This window comes from Ranitomeya imitator, chromosome 3 (genome assembly GCF_032444005.1).
Source record: "Ranitomeya imitator isolate aRanImi1 chromosome 3, aRanImi1.pri, whole genome shotgun sequence".
Taxonomy (NCBI): domain Eukaryota; kingdom Metazoa; phylum Chordata; class Amphibia; order Anura; family Dendrobatidae; genus Ranitomeya; species Ranitomeya imitator.
In genome coordinates this window covers 741,800,193-741,813,062 of record NC_091284.1, presented here as the reverse complement: position 1 = coordinate 741,813,062, position 12,870 = coordinate 741,800,193, and the positions used below count along the sequence as shown (strand labels likewise).

The window sequence follows — 12,870 nt, the reverse complement described above, 5'->3', positions numbered from 1 at the left end:
TAGGGCGGCTGAGCTGTCACTCACAATATTGACAGCCCGGCACGACACCGGTATCCATAGGGTCGCTTAGCTGTCACTCACAATACTGACAGCCCGGCACGACATCGGTATCCATAGGGCGGCTGAGCTGTCACTCACAATACTGACAGCCCGGCACGACACCGGTATCCATAGGGTGGCTTAGCTGTCACTCACAATACTGACAGCCCGGCACAACACGGTATCCATAGGGCGGCTGAGCTGTCACTCACAATACTGACAGCCCGTCACGACACCGGTATCCATAGGGCGGCTGAGCTGTCACTCACAATACTGACAGCCCAGCACGACACCGGTATCCATAGTGCGGCTGAGCTGTCACTCACAATACTGACAGCCCATCACGACTCCGTTATCCATAGGGCGCCTGAGCTGTCACTCACAATACTGACAGCCCGACACGACACCGGTATCCATAGGGCGGCTGAGCTGTCACTCACAATACTGACAGCCCGACCCGACACCGGTATCCATAGGGCGGCTGAGCTGTCACTCACAATACTGACCGCCAGGCACAACACCGCTATCCATTGGGCGGCTGAGCTGTCACTCACACTACTGACAGCCCTGCATGACACCGCTATCCATAGGGCGGCTGAGCTGTCACTCACAATACTGACAGCCTGTTATGACACCGCTATCCATAGGGCGGCTGAGCTGTCACTCACAATACTGACAGACCGGCACGACACCGCTATCCATAGGGCGGCTGAGCTATCACAATACTTACAGCCCGGCATGACACCGCTATCCATAGGGCGGCTGAGCTGTCACTCACAATAATGACAGCCCGGCATGACACCGCTATTCATAGGGAGCCTGAGCTGTCACTCACAATACTGACAGCCCAGCATGACACCGCTATTCATAGGGTAGCTTAGCTGTCACTCACAATACTGACAGCCCGGCATGACACCGCTATCCATAGGGCGGCTGAGCTATCACTCACAATACTGACAGCCCAGCATGACACCGCTATCCATAGGTGGCTTAGCTGTCACTCACAATACTGACAGCCCGTCACAACACTGCTATTCATAGGGCGACTGAGCTGTCACTCACAATAGTGACAGCCCAGCATGACACCGCTATACAAAAGGCGGCTGAGCTGGCACTCACAATACTGACAACCCGGCACGACTCCGGTATCCATAGGGCGGCTGAGCTGTCACTCACGATACTGACAGCCCGGCACGACACCGGTATCCATAGGGCGGCTGAGCCGTCACTCACAATACTGACAGCCCTGCATGACACCGCTATCCATAGGGCGGCTGAGCTGTCACTCACAATACTGACAACCCGGCACGACTCCGGTATCCATAGGGCGGCTGAGCTGTCACTCACGATACTGACAGCCCGGCACGACACCGGTATCCATAGGGCGGCTGAGCCGTCACTCACAATACTGACAGCCCTGCATGACACCGATATCCATAGGGCGGCTGAGCTGTCACTCACAATACTGACAGCCTGGCATGACACCGCTATCCATAGGGCGGCTGAGCTGTCACTCACAATACTGACAGCCTGTTATGACACCGCTATCCATAGGGCAGCTGAGCTGTCACTCACAATACTGACAGACTGGCACGACACCGCTATCCATATGGCGGCTGAGCTATCACAATACTTACAGCCCGGCATGACACCGCTATCCATAGGGCGGCTGAGCCGTCACTCACAATACTGACAGCCCTGCATGACACCGATATCCATAGGGCGGCTGAGCTGTCACTCACAATACTGACAGCCTGTTATGACACCGCTATCCATAGGACAGCTGAGCTGTCACTCACAATACTGATCCCTAGGACACAGTAAGTGGCAGGATCGTGAAATTTAGTATAATATGAACTGATGGTTCTACTTTTTTTCAATAAAAAATATAGAAGATATACAAATAAAGAGAATAACGTTTAAGGAAAATCCATTGTAAGATAAAAGGGAGCAGTAACATATTGCTGCAAAAAAGACCATGAATCAATGCATTACAAAAAAAAGGAAGAAAATAAGCAAAGTCTAAAATTAATGGGATTTTATTTAAATTTGTTCCATTACGTAGATTTCCCCATCATTAATTTGGTTAACACAGAGACACGTTACTAGGAGTTATTAAGTGAAAACAGCACAACATGCTTTACTACTTATACAAAATAGGGATTATGAGGCATCATCTCCAGTGTAACATCATGGAACCATCAGCTTTCCCATGACGTTCTTTAAGCTGATACTTCGGGATTATCTTTAAGCAGCAGGTCCATGATATACTCTAGTCTACATGCAACCACGAATAATAAGGGCAATTTTATGAGTGTGGTTACAGTTCTCCATATTGTGACTATAAAGAAGCACTCCCATTAAAATGTGTATCCTCTTAATATATTGCCCTCATCATATTACACAGCACTGTGTACCTACAATTGCTCATTTTGCCTTTCAACCCAGATAATTCTTCTCTTTTACATTAGATCTATGTAGAAACAGGAGGTCAATTTTCCCTGCATGAGTCATGAGTGACTGCAAAAGTCCCTGTCAGGGGGAGGAGGGAACAGCTGGGTCAGGAAATTATAAATGCAGGGACAAGAGACTTCCTGCTTCTACACAGCACATAGTAAAGAGAAGAATTAGCTGGTTAGAAAGCCAAAATGAGCTATTGTAAGTACACAGTGCTATATAATGTGATGACTGCAATACTGTATATTAGGAAGACAAAAACTTGGATGGAAGGAGGAGTGCTTCTTTAAACACAGATTGGCCAATCTCATATATGACCTTCCACTATTCCAGAAGGTGGATGTACACACACAATCAAGAGCTTATATATGTATTGCAGATCTGTGTGGCCCGAATTCAATGTACAGTGGGGGAAATAAGTATTTGATCCCTTGCTGATTTTGTAAGTTTGACTACTGACAAAGACATGAATAGTCTATCATTTTAAGGGTAGGTTAATTTTAACATTGAGAGATAGAGTATAAAAAATAAAATCCAGAAAATTACATTGTATAAATTACTGTATATAAATTTATTTGGATTTTGCAGTGATAAATACGGTAAGTATTTGATCCCTCTGGCAAACAAGACCTAATACTTGGTGGCAAAACCCTTGTTGACAAGCCCAGCAGTCAGACGTTTTTTGTAGTTGATGATGAGGTTTGCGCACATGTCAGGAGGAATTTTGGTCCACTCCTCTTTACAGATCATCTCTAAATCATTAAGATTTTGAGGCTGTTGCTTGGCAACTCGGAGCTTCAACTCCCTCCATAAGCTTTCTATAGATTAAGGTCTGGAGACTGGCTAGGCCTCTCTGTGACCTTAATGTGCTTCTTTTTGAGCCACTCCTTTGTGGCCTTGGCTGTATGTTTTGGGTCATTGTCTTGCTGGAAGACCTAGTCACGACTCATTTTTAATGTCCTGGCGGATGGAAGGAGGTTGTCACTCAGGATTTTACGGTACATGGCTCCATCCATTCTCCCATTGATGTGGTGAAGTAGTCCTGTGCCATTAGCAGAGAAAGACCCTCGAAACAAAATGTTTCCACCTCCATGCCTGACAGTGGGGACGGTGTTCTTTGGGTCATAGGCAGCATTTCTCTTCCTCCGAACACGGCAAGTTGAGTTAACGCCAAAGACCTCCATTTTTGTCTCATCTGACCACAGCACCTTTTCCCAATCACTCACAGAATCATCCATGTGTTCATTTGTTACCAATGTTTTTTTGGTGACTGTGGTCCCAGCTGCCTTGAGATCATTAACAAGTTCCCCCCGTGTAGTTTTAGGCTGATCTCTCACCTTCCTCACGATCAAGGATACTCCACGAGGTGAGATTTTGCATGGTGCCCCAGATCGATGTCAATTGACAGTCATTTTGTATTTCTTCCATTTTCTTACTATTGCACCAACAGTTGTCTCCTTCTCACCCAGCGTCTTACGTATGGTTTTGCAGCCCATTCCAGCTTTGTGCAGGTCTATGATCTTGTCCCCGACATCCTCATAAAGCTCTTTGGTCTTGCCCATGTTGTAGAGGTTAGAATCTGACTGATTAATTGAGTTTGTGAACAGGAGTCTTTTACAGTGCCTTGCGAAAGTATTTGGCCCCCTGGAACTTTTCAACCTTTTCCCACATATCATGCTTCAAACATAAAGATACCAAATGTATATTTTTGGTGAAGAATCAACAACAAGTGGAACACAATTGTGAAGTTGAACGAAATGTATCGGTTATTTTAATTTTTTGTGGAAATTCAAATACTGAAAAGTGGGGCGTGCAATATTATTCAGTCCCTTTAGCTTAATACTTTGTTGCGCCACCTTTTGCTGCCATTACAGCTGCAAGTCTGCAGCTGTCTCTTTCAGTTTTGTACATTGAGAGACTGAAATTCTTGCCCATTCTTCTTTGGCAAACAGCTCGAGCACAGAGATGTTTGATGGAGATCGTTTGTGAACAGCAGTTTTCTGCTCTTTCCACAGATTCTCAATTGGATTGAGGTCTGGACTTTGACTTGGCCATTCTAACACCTGGATACGTTTATTTGTGAACCATTCCATTGCAGATTTTGCTTTATGTTTGGGATCATTGTCTTGTTGGAAGACAAATCTCCGTCCCAGTCTCAGGTCTTTTGCAGACTCCAACAGGTTTTCTTCAAGAATGGCTCCATCCATCTTCCCATAAATTTTCACCATTTTCCCTGTCCCTGCTGAAGAAAAGCAGGCCCAAACCACGATGCTGCCACCACCATTTTTGACAGTGGGGATGGTGTGTTCAGGGTGATGAGTTGTGTTGCCTTTACGCCAAACATATCGTTTGGCATTGTTGCCAAAATGTTTGATTTTGGTTTCATCTGACCAGAGCACCTTCCACATGTTTGATGTGTCTCCCAGGTGGCTTGTTGCAAACTTTAAACAACACTTTTATGGATAGCTTTGAGAAATGGCTTTCTTCTTGCCACTCTTCCATAAAGGCCAGATTTGTTCAGTGTATGACTGATTGTTGTCCTATGGACAGACTGTCCCACCTCAGCTGTAGATCTCTGCAGTTCATCCAGTGTGATCATGGGCCTCTTGGCTGCATCTCTGATCAGTCTTCTCCTTGTTTGAGATGAAGGTTTAGAGGGACGGCCGGGTCTTGGTAGATTTGCAGTGGTATGATACTCGCTCAACTTCAACATGATCGCTTGCACAGTGCTCCTTGGGATGTTTAAAGTTTTGGAAATCATTTTGTATCCAAACTCAGCTTTAAACTTCTCCACAACAGTATCACGGACCTGCCTGTTGTGTTCCTTGGTCTTCATGATGCTCTCTGTGCTTCAGACAGAACCCTGAGACTATCATAGAGCAGGTGCATTTATACGGAGACGATTACACACAGGTGGACTATATTTATCATCATTAGGCATATAAGACAACATTGGTCATTCAGAGATCCACAATGAACTTCTGGAGTGAGTTTGCTGCACTGAAAGTAAAGGGGCCGAATAATATTGCACGCCCCACTTTTCAGTTTTTGAATTTCCAAAAAAATGTAAAATAAGCAATAAATTTCATCAACTTCACAATTGTGTTCCACTTGTTGATTCTTCACCAAAAATGTTCATTTGGTATCTTTACGTTTGAAGCATGATATGTGGGAAAAGGGTGAAAAGTTCCAGGGGGCCAAATACTTTCACAAGGCACTGTATAAAGGTGACTATGTCAGACTGCTGTCTTTAATGACGGTAACGAGTTGATTAGGAGCGTCTAACTGGTCTGTAGGAGCCGGAACTCTTAATGGTTGGTAGGGGATCAAATACTTATTTCTCACTGCAAAGTGCAAATAAATTTATATAACACAGGTCAACAAAAAAATTTTTTTTTTCTGGTGTCCAAAATATTTTAATGAATTTGGGGTATTTTTGGGGTGCTGATTCTGAATATGCTATCAGTTTTGCCAGATTGGCTCAAGTTTTTGAGATTTTTGGTATCTTATTTATAGCACTTGTTGGTAAATGTGACGCATCATCTCATTAATTTCTTTGGATTAGTACTTGAACTGAGCAGTTCTCAATATAGTTTTGTGTTTATAAGTGTTCTAAAAGTTTGTTCATAGCTTGATTTTTGCACTAACTTTATGTTGTTGTCTGTTTTCCAGTGAAAAGCATAAACTCATCAAGAAGAAGTTGTCTTAACGATCCAGACTCATTCTGTTACATTTGTGGTGAATACACACTGCCAATACACACTTCATCATCATCAGGTGGGGGAAGGTCAGGTAACATGGTAACCACAGGTACAGGCACATCTTCACAATGAGGGACAGGCCTTCTTGCAGATTCCATGTTAGGTTACTCCCATTTTCGTTTCTTATGCTTATTGAATCCTTGCACTTGTACTGCACAGAAATAACAGTCATCATGATGATTTTTTTGCTCTCTCCACACCATTGGAACACCAAATTTGAAGCTTTTTCTTTGTCCTTTGCTCCATTTTCGTAATAATTCGATACATGCTTTGCACACTATGTGTGGTGCCCAAAACTTGTCTTGGTCCCCAAGCATAACCCCAAAATAGGCAAAATACACTTTTTTTACGAAGTCTGTTATGTTTCTTCTATGTTTTGGCAGTGTGTATTCACCACAAATGTAACAGAATGAGTCTGGATCGTTAAGACAACTTCTTCTTGATGAGTTCATGCTTTTCACTGGAAAACAGACAACAACATAAAGTTAGTGCAAAAATCAAGCTATGAACAAACTTTTAGAACACTAATTAACACAAAACTATATTGAGAACTGCTCAGTTCAAGTACTAATCCAAAGAAATTAATGAGATGATGCGTCGCATTTACCAACAAGTGCTATAAATAAGATACCAAAAATCTCAAAAACTTGAGCCAATCTGGCAAAACTGATGACATATTCAGAATCAGCACCCCAAAGTTACCCTAAATTCGATGAAATATCTTTGGCACCAAAAATGCTGTTGACCAGTGAATGTGATTTTCTGGATTTTATTTTTTATATTCTATCTCTCAATGTTAAAATGAACCTACCCTTAAAATTATAGACTGTTCATGTCTTGTCAGTGGGCAAACTTACAAAATCAGCAAGGGATCAAATACTTATTTCCTTATTTCCTTCACTGTATAAGAAAACCCCAAAAGTCCTATGATTCATATTGTTTCCCAGCCCTATTTCACAATATTTTGTTAATTATGTCTATTTCATCTAACCACTATATAGATGGAGATTACGGAGAATGTAGAATTATACTTACTACTTGTAGAGGACATGCGGCTGTAGTCTGACCTGCAAAGTAAAGACAGAACATGGTCAGAATACTCCAGGCTCATCGGGGCTCATGCATAAATAATGTTAGTGGAGAGAGATGTCATACATCAGTGCTTGTATGTGGCATGTATAAGTGCAATATGTATGTCTGTGGATCTTACCTGGAGCTGGGAATGCACTGGGTATTGTCATCTAATATTGTACCAGTTACCAACCCTGACTTCAGTGAATATCAAGAATGATCACTATTTACATGTCGAACAGACACAGGATAGTGGGATTTTATCAGGCATGCACAGTTACACTGTATTCACACATCATTTTTTCCTTGTATGCTCACAAAGGACCACTTTCATCAATGTGCTGACTCTGCTCTGTGTCCATTCCATCCGAGTGTCATCCATTTTTAAATTCGTATGAAAATGATAAAGTTTCCCAAGATTTTCCCAGCATCCATTGAGTAAAAACTAGACAGGACACAGATGCAGCATCAATGGCATACGTTGATTTTTGTGCGGATTTATCTGCGTTCAATAGACGGCAGCGCTTTGGACCCAATGAATATGCGCTATGTTCAAAGCGCTGCTTGTTCCAGATCATGAGAACCCAGCAAATTTCCCCCAAAAGTTTGATTAGTGGCAAATACATTAGTGTGAATCTTAATACTGGAAAGCTTGTGATTTTTTGCAAAAAACATGTGGGGAAGAGGAGAGAGAGGACCCTGCTGACCATAAGAGCTTACACTCTACTCTACAGAAGACAGAGAGAGGACCCTGCTGATCATAAGAGCTTACACTCTACTCTACAGAAGACAGAGAGAGGACCCTGCTGATCATAAGAGCTTACACTCTACTCTACAGAAGACAGAGAGGGCGCTGCTGACTATAAGAGCTTACACTCTACTCTACAGAAGACAGAGAGAGGACCCTGCTGACCATTAGATCTTACACTCTACTCTACAGAAGACAGAGAGGACCCTGCTGACCATAAGATCTTACACTCTACTCTACAGAAGACAGAGAGAGGACCCTGCTGATCATAAGAGCTTACAATCTACTCTACAGAAGACAGAGAGAGGACCCTGCTGACCATAAGATCTTACACTCTACTCTACATAAGACAGGGAGAGGACCCTGCTGACCATTAGATCTTACACTCTACTCTACAGAAGACAGAGAGGACCCTGCTGACCATAAGAGCTTACACTCTACTCTACAGAAGACAGGGAGAGAAGAACCTGCTAACCATAAGAGCTTACACTCTACTCTACAGAAGACAGAGAGAGGACCCTGCTGACCATAAGATCTTACACTCTACTCTACAGAAGACAGAGAGGACCCTGCTGACCATAAGATCTTACACTCTACTCTACAGAAGACAGAGAGGACCCTGCTGACCATAAGATCTACACTCTGCTCTACAGAAGACAGAGAGAGGACCCTGCTAACCATAAGAGCTTACACTCTACTCTACAGAAGACAGAGAGGACCCTGCTGACCATAAGAGCTTACACTCTACTCTACAGAAGACAGGGAGAGAAGAACCTGCTGACCATAAGATCTTACACTCTACTCTACAGAAGACAGAGAGGACCCTGCTGACCATAAGAGCTTACACTCTACTCTACAGAAGACAGGGAGAGAAGAACCTGCTAACCATAAGAGCTTACACTCTACTCTACAGAAGACAGAGAGAGGACCCTGCTGACCATAAGATCTTACACTCTACTCTACAGAAGACAGAGAGGACCCTGCTGACCATAAGATCTACACTCTGCTCTACAGAAGACAGAGAGAGGACCCTGCTAACCATAAGAGCTTACACTCTACTCTACAGAAGACAGAGAGGACCCTGCTGACCATAAGAGCTTACACTCTACTCTACAGAAGACAGAGAGAGGACCCTGCTGACCATAAGAGCTTACACTCTACTCTACAGAAGACAGAGCGAGGACCCTGCTGACCATAACAGCTTACACTCTACTCTACAGAAGACAGAGAGAGAGGACCCCGCTGACCATAAGATCTTACACTCTACTCTACAGAAGACAGAGAGAGAGGACCCCGCTGACCATAAGATCTTACACTCTACTCTACAGAAGACAGAGAGAACCCTGCTGACCATAAGACCTTACACTCTACTCTACAGAAGACAGGGAGAGGAACCTGCTGACCATAAGATCTTACACTCTACTCTACAGAAGACAGGGAGAGGAACCTGCTGACCATAAGAGCTTACACTCTACTCTACAGAAGACAGGGAGAGAAGAACCTGCTGGCCATCAGAGCTTACACTTTACTGAAGAGAGAGGGATTACATTTTACTCTACAGAAGAGAGAGGGGACCCAGCTGGTCATAAGAGCTTAAGGTACCATCACATTTAGCGACGCTGCAGCGATCTAGACAACGATCCCGATTGCTGCAGCGTCGCTGTGTGGTCGCTGGAGAGCTGTCACACAGACAGCTCTCCAGCGACCAACGATGCCGGTTCCCTGGTAACCAGGGTAACATAGTAACATAGTAACATAGTTAGTAAGGCCGAAAAAAGACATTTGTCCATCCAGTTCAGCCTATATTCCATCATAATAAATACCCAGATCTACGTCCTTCTACAGAACCTAATAATTGTATGATACAATATTGTTCTGCTCCAGGAAGACATCCAGGCCTCTCTTGAACCCCTCGACTGAGTTCGCCATCACCACCTCCTCAGGCAAGCAATTCCAGATTCTCACTGCCCTAACAGTAAAGAATCCTTTTCTATGTTGGTGGAAAAACCTTCTCTCCTCCAGACGCAAAGAATGCCCCCTTGTGCCTGTCACCTTCCTTGGTATAAACAGATCCTCAGCGAGATATTTGTATTGTCCCCTTATATACTTATACATGGTTATTAGATCGCCCCTCAGTCGTCTTTTTTCTAGACTAAATAATCCTAATTTCGCTAATCTATCTGGGTATTGTAGTTCTCCCATCCCCTTTATTAATTTTGTTGCCCTCCTTTGTACTCTCTCTAGTTCCATTATATCCTTCCTGAGCACCGGTGCCCAAAACTGGACACAGTACTCCATGTGCGGTCTAACTAGGGATTTGTACAGAGGCAGTATAATGCTCTCATCATGTGTATCCAGACCTCTTTTAATGCACCCCATGATCCTGTTTGCCTTGGCAGCTGCTGCCTGGCACTGGCTGCTCCAGGTAAGTTTATCATTAACTAGGATCCCCAAGTCCTTCTCCCTGTCAGATTTACCCAGTGGTTTCCCATTCAGTGTGTAATGGTGACATTGATTCCTTCTTCCCATGTGTATAACCTTACATTTATCATTGTTAAACCTCATCTGCCACCTTTCAGCCCAAGTTTCCAACTTATCCAGATCCATCTGTAGCAGAATACTATCTTCTCTTGTATTAACTGCTTTACATAGTTTTGTATCATCTGCAAATATCGATATTTTACTGTGTAAACCTTCTACCAGATCATTAATGAATATGTTGAAGAGAACAGGTCCCAATACTGACCCCTGCGGTACCCCACTTGTCACAGCGACCCAGTTAGAGACTATACCATTTATAACCACCCTCTGCTTTCTATCACTAAGCCAGTTACTAACCCATTTACACACATTTTCCCCCAGACCAAGCATTCTCATTTTGTGTACCAACCTCTTGTGCGGCACGGTATCAAACGCTTTGGAAAAATCGAGATATACCACGTCCAATGACTCACCGTGGTCCAGTCTATAGCTTACCTCTTCATAAAAACTGATTAGATTGGTTTGACAGGAGCGATTTCTCATAAACCCATGCTGATATGGAGTTAAACAGTTATTCTCATTGAGATAATCCAGAATAACATCCCTCAGAAACCCTTCAAATATTTTACCAACAATAGAGGTTAGACTTACTGGCCTATAATTTCCAGGTTCACTTTTAGAGCCCTTTTTGAATATTGGCACCACATTTGCTATGCGCCAGTCCTGCGGAACAGACCCTGTCGCTATAGAGTCACTAAAAATAAGAAATAATGGTTTATCTATTACATTACTTAGTTCTCTTAGTACTCGTGGGTGTATGCCATCCGGACCCGGAGATTTATCTATTTTAATCTTATTTAGCCGGTTTCGCACCTCTTCTTGGGTTAGATTGGTGACCCTTAATATAGGGTTTTCATTGTTTCTTGGGATTTCACCTAGCATTTCATTTTCCACCGTGAATACCGTGGAGAAGAAGGTGTTTAATATGTTAGCTTTTTCCTCGTCATCTACAACCATTCTTTCCTCACTATTTTTTAAGGGGCCTACATTTTCAGTTTTTATTCTTTTACTATTGATATAGTTGAAGAACAGTTTGGGATTAGTTTTACTCTCCTTAGCAATGTGCTTCTCTGTTTCCTTTTTGGCAGCTTTAATTAGTTTTTTAGATAAAGTATTTTTCTCCCTATAGTTTTTTAGAGCTTCAATGGTGCCATCCTGCTTTAGTAGTGCAAATGCTTTCTTTTTACTGTTAATTGCCTGTCTTACTTCTTTGTTTAGCCACATTGGGTTTTTCCTATTTCTAGTCCTTTTATTCCCACAAGGTATAAACCGCTTACACTGCCTATTTAGGATGTTCTTAAACATTTCCCATTTATTATCTGTATTCTCATTTCTGAGGATATTGTCCCAGTCTACCAGATTAAGGGCATCTCTAAGCTGTTCAAACTTTGCCTTCCTAAAGTTCAATGTTTTTGTGACTCCCTGACAAGTCCCCCTAGTGAAAGACAGGTGAAACTGCACAATATTGTGGTCGCTATTTCCTAAATGCCCAACCACCTGCAGATTTGTTATTCTGTCAGGTCTATTAGATAGTATTAGGTCTAAAAGTGCTGCTCCTCTGGTTGGATTCTGCACCAATTGTGAAAGATAATTTTTCTTGGTTATTAGCAGAAACCTGTTGCCTTTATGGGTTTCACAGGTTTCTGTTTCCCAGTTAATATCCGGGTAGTTAAAGTCCCCCATAACCAGGACCTCATTATGGGTTGCAGCTTCATCTATCTGCTTTAGAAGTAGACTTTCCATGCTTTCTGTTATATTTGGGGGTTTGTAACAGACCCCAATGAGAATTTTGTTACCATTTTTCCCTCCATGAATTTCAACCCATATGGACTCGACATCCTCATTCCCTTCGCTAATATCCTCCCTTAAAGTGGACTTTAGACAAGACTTTACATAGAGACAAACCCCTCCTCCTCTCCGATTTTTACGATCCTTTCTAAACAGACTGTAACCCTGTAAGTTAACTGCCCAGTCATAGCTTTCATCTAACCATGTCTCGGTTATTCCCACTATGTCAAAGTTACCTGTAGATATTTCTGCTTCTAGTTCTTCCATCTTGTTTGTCAGGCTTCTGGCGTTTGCGAGCATGCAGTTTAGAGGATTTTGTTTTGGTTACTGGTTACCAGCGTAAATGTAAAAAAAAAAAACACTACATACTTACATTCCGGCGTCTGTCCTCTCCAGCGCTGTGCTTCTCTGCACTAAGCGCCGGCCGGAAAGCACAGCGGTGACGTCAGTAACCCGATGTTTACC

The 12,870-nt window shown here is 43.1% G+C and overlaps 1 protein-coding gene across 2 annotated transcripts in view; it reads right to left on the bottom strand.

Moving 5' to 3' along the window:
- Positions 1-12,870, bottom strand: part of FAM124A (family with sequence similarity 124 member A) — a 96,115-nt gene that overhangs the window by 64,781 nt on the left and 18,464 nt on the right. For both annotated transcript variants that reach the window (XM_069758881.1, XM_069758882.1), the window contains exon 2: positions 7,293-7,324. In XM_069758881.1, the coding sequence (XP_069614982.1) occupies positions 7,293-7,324 (32 nt within the window). The remainder of the gene's footprint in view (positions 1-7,292; positions 7,325-12,870) is intronic.